We start from the raw sequence: 8277 nt of genomic DNA on the forward strand, positions 1-8277 counted from the left end.
GGTTCTCCCTCAAAATCACCGACATCTTTCCTGGGAATTATAATATTTACCAGTCCTTTGGATGGGATGTTAAACCAAAGTCCCGCCTGCCCAAAGTGGGCATATAAAAAACCGCGACACTATTTTGAAGAGGAATAGGGGAGTTCTCCCCAGTGTCCTAGCTAAGATTTATCCATCAATCAACAAAGCAGATTATTTGGTCATCATCATATTGCCGATTGTAAGAGTTTGTGGTGAACAAATTGTCTGCCCTGTTTCCCTACCTTACTTCAAAAAATACTCCATTGGTTGTAAAGCACTCTGGGACATTCTGAAATTGTGCAAGATGCTATATAAATGCAGACCTATCTTTTTCTAAGTGACAGTGATCATGATATTGCCCAGTGAGAGCTCCACAGCTCCTGTACAGCTGGTAATTGTTACTCAGCAAGACAGTGGATGTATTGGGAGTTGTCTTATTTGGGCCAAATTCATTCATTTGCATACACTCTGGTCAAAGGCAGGTCCTTGGTTCATCGCCTGCTGATGCTTCATCCTGTTTCCTGGGCAGTTTTTATTAGTGGTGGCTTGTCAGTGGTCAGTGCCATTGCCCTTCACTCTCAGGGAGAGGACGAGAAGGTAGGTCTCAAGTCTACATCAGCCAGAACAGATTCAAACCCACACTGCTGGCTTTTTTCTGGGCCACATGTTGGCCATCTAGCTAAACACACAAAATTAAAATGATCTACAAATTGCAGTTTTATAACCCTGCTACCAGGTTTCTCACAGTTCAAGTCACGTGGGAAAAAAAGACAGCAAATTCCTTACTGAGGGGGAAACTAGCTTCCAGTCCCTATAATAGTTGGTTTGGTACGTGTTAGATTTGCAGGGTCCTTCTATATTGTCTGCTCCCTTTCACCGATGCATAAATATATGTTTGAACGGTCACCAAAGATAAGGGAAAACCAATCAATTTTACTTTAAACAACAAAAAATATGCTTAGGATGTGGGTGAAGCTGGCAATCCCACATTTACTGCCCGTCCCTCATTACCCTGGGAGAGTGGTGCACCTTTGTACATAGCACATCAGACAGCATTTCAAGTCATCCACTTGATAACAGAAGTGGGCCATTCAGCCCCTCAAGCTTGGACATCTAGTCACTAATTTATGTGCTGCTCATTTCTGTGTTGCTCTTGGTGATTGTTGGCACTGGAGAGTGGGAGAGAACTTCAAACTCCACCTGTACATCTTGGGCTGAGGGGCTTACCTTATGAAGAAAGGTTGAACAGGTTGGGCCTATACCCATTGGAACTTTGAAGATTGAGAAGTGACCTTATTGAAACATAAAATCCTGAGGGGGATTTGATAGTGTAGATACGGGAGGATGTTTCCACTTGTGGGAGACTAGAATCAGGGGACAGTTTAAGAATGGGAGGTCTGCCTTTTAAGGTGAAGATGAGGAGAAATTTTTTCTCTCAAAGGATCATTAAGTCTGTAGAAATCTTTCCTCCAGGAAGCAGTGGAGGCTGGGTATTTGAACTTACTCAAGGTAGACTGAGACAGACTTTTGACAGACAAGAGACTCAGGGCTATGGGGTGGGGTGTAAAGGAAAGTGGCGTTGAGATCACAACCAGATCAGCCATGATCTTACTGAATGGTGGAGCAGGCTCGAAGGGCTGAATGGCCTACTCCTGCTCCTAGGTCCTGTGTTCTCGTGTACGGCTGTATCCACTCTGCCTATTGTGCCTTTTTCTTCACTCCAGTCTCACTAGCACAGTTTATACTGTGCGAGTTCTAATCACTTCCACACCATCCCTGTGGCCGCCAAACTGTAGATAGCCACTTCAGGTAACTACAAGGAAATTGATTGAGATGGTCCTGAAGTCGGTTCAAAGGAAGTCCTTTGGAAGTGTAGACACTTGCAACGTAGGAAACCCAGCTTCCTATGTGTGCACAGCAATGAATCAGAACTTTCGCTGTAGGGGCAACTCTGGCAAGGTTAATGTTAGTGCTAGATAGGCAGAGTGGAAACAGCTACAAGTACTGTCCCACTCCCCAACACAGAAATGTGTGATTTTGAGGAGGATGTCCTGACGTTGAAACTCAAGGTCCCATAGTGATACAAAGAGGTGTCTGTCTTCACCTAAGTTTTACACACATTTGATTTGTGCTACGCCAACTTTTTAAAACTGTTGCATTAGATAATAGTTTAGGAATTTAAAATTTCATTGCAGTTTGCAATCAGTGCTTGTTCAATTTTGCCCACTTACAAACCAATCAGACATTAGAAGAATTTTACAGTACAAGGACACCATGCTGGCTCTCAAGAGCCATCCATCCTTAATTAGCCACACATTCCTTTTGGTCTTCTGTACATTCATCAAATTTTTCCTTTATCAAAGCTTTATCCAAGTCCCTATTGAAATCTCTTCCAGATTCTGTCTCCACTACCCTCTCTGAGGCATTGCATGTCTTAAGTGTTCGCATAAAGAAAGCTCCAAACACCTCCCATCATTCTTCAGGTGACTTATCTTTAAATTTAATCACCTCCAATCACCAACCAGCAGAAAAGTTTTCTTTTAAAATAGTCAGAATTTTGAACACCTCCCTCTTTAACCTGCCCCTCCCACTGCAAACAGCTTCAGTTTCTCTACTCCTTACAACTAACGCTTCTCTACCCAGTTATCTTCTGCACCCTACCCAAGGTCTAGGCATTTTTCCTATTGTAGGGCATCAGGCCTGGATTATTCCAACAATATTCCAACTGTTGTCCGCCCAATAATTTAGGTCAATTCAGCAACACCCCTGCCTTCGGACTCTGATCTGATTTAAGCGGCAAATAAATGAAAAGATCATTCCTGACATGATTCGCCTTTCTGGGTTAATCATTAATTAAGCCATATATTTGTGTATTAATTTAATCCCACTGGGTGGTGGGATCAGGTAGCTAAAGTGTGATGCAGAATGACACCAATGGCACAGGATCAATCCCCATACCAGCTGTGGTAATTTATGGAGGCCTTGTCCATGCCCCTCAAGCTATATATAACCAATTATCTCTCTTCATTAGAGAGAGATGCCTATAGTCCTTTGTGGACTATGGTCTGATTTCCTTCCTCATCCCATATTATGGACACTAGAAGCTCACTCACTACTAGCTATCCAATTTATTCCTTACTGAACACCACCTACATTGGTAATTCTCTACATCTAATATGGTTTTCTCTCAGCATTCCAGTAACTTTCATTCAGAGCCGGAGTTTCACCCAATTTTATTCAGCACTCCTTCCTTTCCTGTGGTAGTCTAGCTCAACTGCTCCACTCGTTTGTGCTTTCAGTCTACAGACAGATCATCTGAACACCTAGGCAGCTCTCAGCTTGCCATTCCTTAAACCACAGATCGTTCAACAAAGGAGGAGGCTATTCACCCAATCATGCCTGTGCTGGCTTTGGTGGAGCTACTAATTAGTTTCACTTCCCCATAGGCCTACACATTTCTCCCCATTTATGTATATCCAATTTTAAAAGTTACTACTGAATCCGCTTCCACTGTCGTTTCAGGCAGCCTAGGATGACCTAGATCATAACTGTGTAAACAAAAAAATTCTCATCCCCGTTTGATTTTTTTTTGGGTCAATTATCTTAAATCTGTTGCTTGGTAGTACCTAACTTGAATATTGCTGAAAAGAGCAACGTGTTGCTGAAACTTTTTATCTTGCATTCTCAGGACAAGTGCAAGAATGCCAAATTTCAAATAATCACAACAATTTTATACTGCAGGAGAAAAGGGTGCTGATTGGTTGGCAAGTCAACTGATTGTTGCTTTCTCCATGGCAACATCCTGGCCAAAGAATTATCGGCTCCACATGTTTCCAGATAATTCAAAAGAGGCACAAGGCTTGAATATATTCCTTTTGTTTGCAGTGCAGAGATCCCTGTGTATTAATGTATGCTGCTCCCAGTGAGCGCAAATGGAACACTCTTCCCCATAGAGCATTGGAGGCAGGGTCAATGAATATTTTCAAGGCAGAGGTTGATTATTGACTAACAAGGGAGTCAAAGATTATCAGGGGTAGATGGAATGTGTAGTTGAGGCCACAATCAGGTCGGCCATGATCTTACTGAATGGCGGAGCAGGTTCAAGGGGCCGAATGGCCTAATCCTGCTTCCAATTAGTGTGTTCGTATCATTTGTCCCTTCAATACCTTAATGCTTCTATCCATTACTTGATGGAGATGATCTGCTACAGCACTCCACAAGTCCTTCGTTCAGTTAAATATTGTTCTGTTTCTCACCCCCCCCTCCCCCCGACCCCCCTTTTTGATCATATTAACGTGCCAGCCCAAATCTTACTTTTCTGAAAGGTGGCAGCTGACCTGCTTTTCCAGCATTTGGTCACAAATTTCCAGCATCTGTAGTGTTTTGTTTTTACACACACACAGAGGACACGCTGTAAAGAGATCCAGGAAATTCAGGACAGGAGAGGGTGAACACAAATTTCAAACAGATGAGCAACAGTATTCAAGATCTAGTGAACACCAACTGGAACAGGATGACCAGACACTTCTACTAAACCGCTTAAAATGCAACTGCTGAGGTCTGTGCCCGAAAGCACAAGAGTATTCTTGGACTATTCCAGCACATATAAAGCTATAGGAACCAGGTGTGAAACAACACCCACACAAGGCCACTAGCCAAGGTAAGCATCAATTGTGCTCCCACAGTGAGAATTTATTAGCTCTGCAATGGTTTGCCCTTTTGCTAATCCTCTCGCCTTGTGGCCAGATGTTCTTGCAGCTGTAAAAAGACTTGAGGAAAATGGAATGAGTTAGGAAACACTAAAGGTCATGTAGGTGGGAACAGGAATTACAAAAGGAGCGGGATAGGTTAAGGTGAATGGACAAAACTTTGGCAGATGGAGTTCAATGTAGGGCAAGTGTGAGGTCATCCATTTGGGATCCCAAGCAAATCAGAATATTTCTTAATGGTTTCTCATTTTTCTTAAATGAGAAACTAGGAATTGTGGAGAATAGGATTCACATCTCCAGGTACAAAAACCACTAAAAGCTGGCGCACAGGTACAGAAAGTAATCGGAGATAAATGGTGCTGGCTTTTAGCTCAAGGAGGCTAGAAAACAAAGAGGGGAGGAAGCAACACTTCAGTTGTACTGAGTCTTGGTTGGACCCAATCTGGAGTAGTGTGTTCAGTTCTGGACCTTGCACCTCCGCAATAATATATTGGTTTTGAAGGCGTTGCTGCCAGGTTCGTCAGGAAGATACCAGGGGCAAAGGGTTAAATTATACAGAGAAGTTGCATAAACTTGGCTTGTTCCTTCGAGTTTGGAATTGAAAGAGAAGCTATTGCCTTTGCTAGAGAAATCTAAAACAAGGGGGCAGAATCTTAAAATCAGGGCCAGGCTATTGAAGGGTGAACTTAGAAAGCACTTTCTCACATAAAGGGAAGCAGAAATCTGGAATCCTGTTCTCTAAAAAGTTGTGGGATGCTGGGTCAATTGAACATTTCAGTATGGAGGTAGATGTCTGTTGGGTAAGGCTATGCAAGGATATGGAGCAAAACGACTGAAGGTAAACAGGTACAGATCAACAATACTCCAAATGGAATGGTGGGTCAGGTTCGAGGGGCTGAATGGTCAACCACCCCCGCCTCCCAACTGTTTTTACTCAATTTTTTGCGCCACTTCACTCTGATTTTCCATTAGTGGTAATGAATTGGGGTGGGGTCGGAGGCAGGGGAGGGAGAAGCGTCAGAGGAAGATGAGTGCAATGAACTGCAAATAGCTTCAGTTAACTATTACCAGCCTTGTGAAAGGCAAGAACATTGTGCAGTTGTTTGAATGACTGCAAAGTAAAATTTCATTAAAAATACAAGTTGACCATATCCTGCTCCTTACTGTACTTAAAGCATTTCTTTTCAAGACTATGGACTTTGTGCCAAATCTATCAACCTGAAGGAAAACTGGTAACAGTAAATGGCAGCTTACTGAGCCCAGTAAACACAACTCTTAATTACCAACCTGTATGTCTTCCCAGCACACAAGCTGCCAAACTGTTCCACTGCCAGCTTCCGAACCAATACTGGCACACTACTACTGCTCACACATGGTTCTCACCTGGTTACTGCCTGGCTTCATAACTGAACGTGCCTTACTCCGGCGAACTACAGAGTGGCTCTTCCCTATAGTCCCTGCTCTCTTCCTCTGCACCAATCCAATTTCCCGGGACAATTTAACACTTGCATCCTCCTCACACTTAACACGAGATTCCAGCCTCCCCTCGTCACTGCCTTCGACTGCCGACTCTTTGCTCCTCGGCCTGGTATTCCGTTTCATGGCACCAACGTCTGGCGATGCAATCAGTCCACAATTCGCTACCTTTCGGTAGTTCAGCTTCCTGACCGTCCGTCCGCTGGATTTGAGCGTGTGGGTTCGGATTTGTGGCAGGGCCGCTGCGTCAGAGGGCTTGCTCTGAATGGACATCCTCGTCACTCTTCGGCTCTGAAGCTCCTGCGACAGGAGAAGGGATGCGGCCTCCGAGACGGACAGCTGCCGGCTCCGCGGCCCCAGTCTGTGGGCTGGTGGGACAGCCTGCGGCTGAGATGGTCTACCTTGGACGGACGTTCTAGTCACTCTCCTATTCCGAAGTCCGATGCATAACTCCTGGGCCAGCAGAAGCGAGGCCGCTTCAGGTGATGGTAGTTGCTGGCCCCTGCTCACCCCTCCACCTACAATAGCTGAAAGCATGACTTCTTTTGGATGGGCCTTCTCGGCTGGGGGAGTGGGGGGAGGGGAGGGATTTACACTGTAGATGCTTAGGCACACATTTTACACAGCAATACCTATAAAAAAAAAACACAAGAAAAACTGTAGAATCCCTTGAAATGATTCCCAATTCTAAACTTATAATAACCTAAAAAATTAACACCTCAAAGTAGAAGCCATCAAATATGAGAAATAAAATCCGGAGCAGACTATTTGGCCCTTTTGAGTCGGCTCAGTCATTCAACATGATCATGGCTGATCAAGTTCAATCTCACTTTCACACCTGCTCCCCATATTCCTCAAGACACAAGATCAATCAACCTCTGTCTTGAAAATAGTCCGTGACTGAACATGCACAACCCTGCGGGGTAGAGAATTCCAAAGGTTCAAGCCTAAATGTGAAGAAATTTCACAGTCCTAAATGGCTGATCACTTATTCTGAGATTATGACCCTATGTTTTAGATTCCTTGACCAGCAGAAACATTTGCCCAGCACCTATCCTGTTAAGCCACTTCAGAATTTTATGTTTCAGTTACAACATTCTTCTATATCACAGGGAATATAGGCCTAGTCTATGCAATCCCTCCTCACAGGACAATCCCCTCATCCCAGGAACCAGCCTAGCGAGCCTTCATTACATTCCCTCCAAAGCAAGTATATCCTACCTTAGGTAAAGAAACCAATAATTTACACAGTGCTCCATGTGTGGTCTCATTATAGCCTTATATATTTAGGGTTGATCTCTTCCTAAAATCTAGTCAAGTTTTACATTTAGTATTTAATTCAATTTTAATCCTAACTGGTAGTTTCTTCCAGTGTTAGTCATGATAAACAAGCGGCAGCAATAATTAACCAGGTGGATAGTTAGAACTGGTTACATGGTCAGCAGAGCCTGACTCAGCTCTTTTGGAACCCTTCCTAGACCAAACACAGGAGGCTCCTGCTAATACATGAAGTCCATTCCTATAGAGTACCGCTTCTACAGTGTACTTCACTCAGGGAACCTAGTGAGCAAGGGAGTGCCATGCAGCGATGTGGCGTTCTGGTATTTTACAAAACAAGTAGTCCGAGAGAGGGAGTGAGACCCGTAAACCAAGTCTAGAAGCATTTGTTAGGGGAGCAGGTTGGTAAGTTTTAAGGATTTCCCCCCTTCTAAAGTAGGGCAGTAGTTTAACAGGGGCTGGGTAAATATAAATACTGTATTTCATTTATATAGTTTAACTAAATTGCTTGATATAATTACAAATCATCACTGAATAAAGATTTTAATAAAATAAAAATCTAGTCTTAGATATGGTAGAGCAGACTGTGTCTAGACTGCAGAGATGGGAATAGATCCACTAAGGAATAGAGAGAATAATCCCATAGGTAACAACAGAAAGGTGGCAAAAATATTAAGTAATTATTTTGCTTCAGTGATTACCAGGGAGATACAACAGGTAGTCATGACACTGAATGATGAGACGAGCAATGAGATAAGTGTATTCAAAGTAACAAAAGTGGATGTACTGAATG

The 8277-nt window shown here is 43.4% G+C and overlaps 1 protein-coding gene across 2 annotated transcripts in view; it reads right to left on the reverse strand.

The window, feature by feature from the left end:
* Nucleotides 1-6836, reverse strand: part of LOC144687557 (uncharacterized) — a 33681-nt gene extending 26845 nt beyond the window's left edge. For both annotated transcript variants that reach the window (XM_078553855.1, XM_078553849.1), the window contains exon 1: nucleotides 6114-6836. In XM_078553855.1, coding sequence (XP_078409981.1) covers nucleotides 6114-6743 — 630 coding nt within the window. In that variant the 5' untranslated portion in view covers nucleotides 6744-6836. The remainder of the gene's footprint in view (nucleotides 1-6113) is intronic.
* Between the last annotated feature and the right edge of the window lie 1441 nt (nucleotides 6837-8277).

Source organism: Cetorhinus maximus, chromosome 12 (assembly GCF_964194155.1).
Source record: "Cetorhinus maximus chromosome 12, sCetMax3.hap1.1, whole genome shotgun sequence".
NCBI classification, from domain to species: Eukaryota; Metazoa; Chordata; class Chondrichthyes; order Lamniformes; family Cetorhinidae; genus Cetorhinus; species Cetorhinus maximus.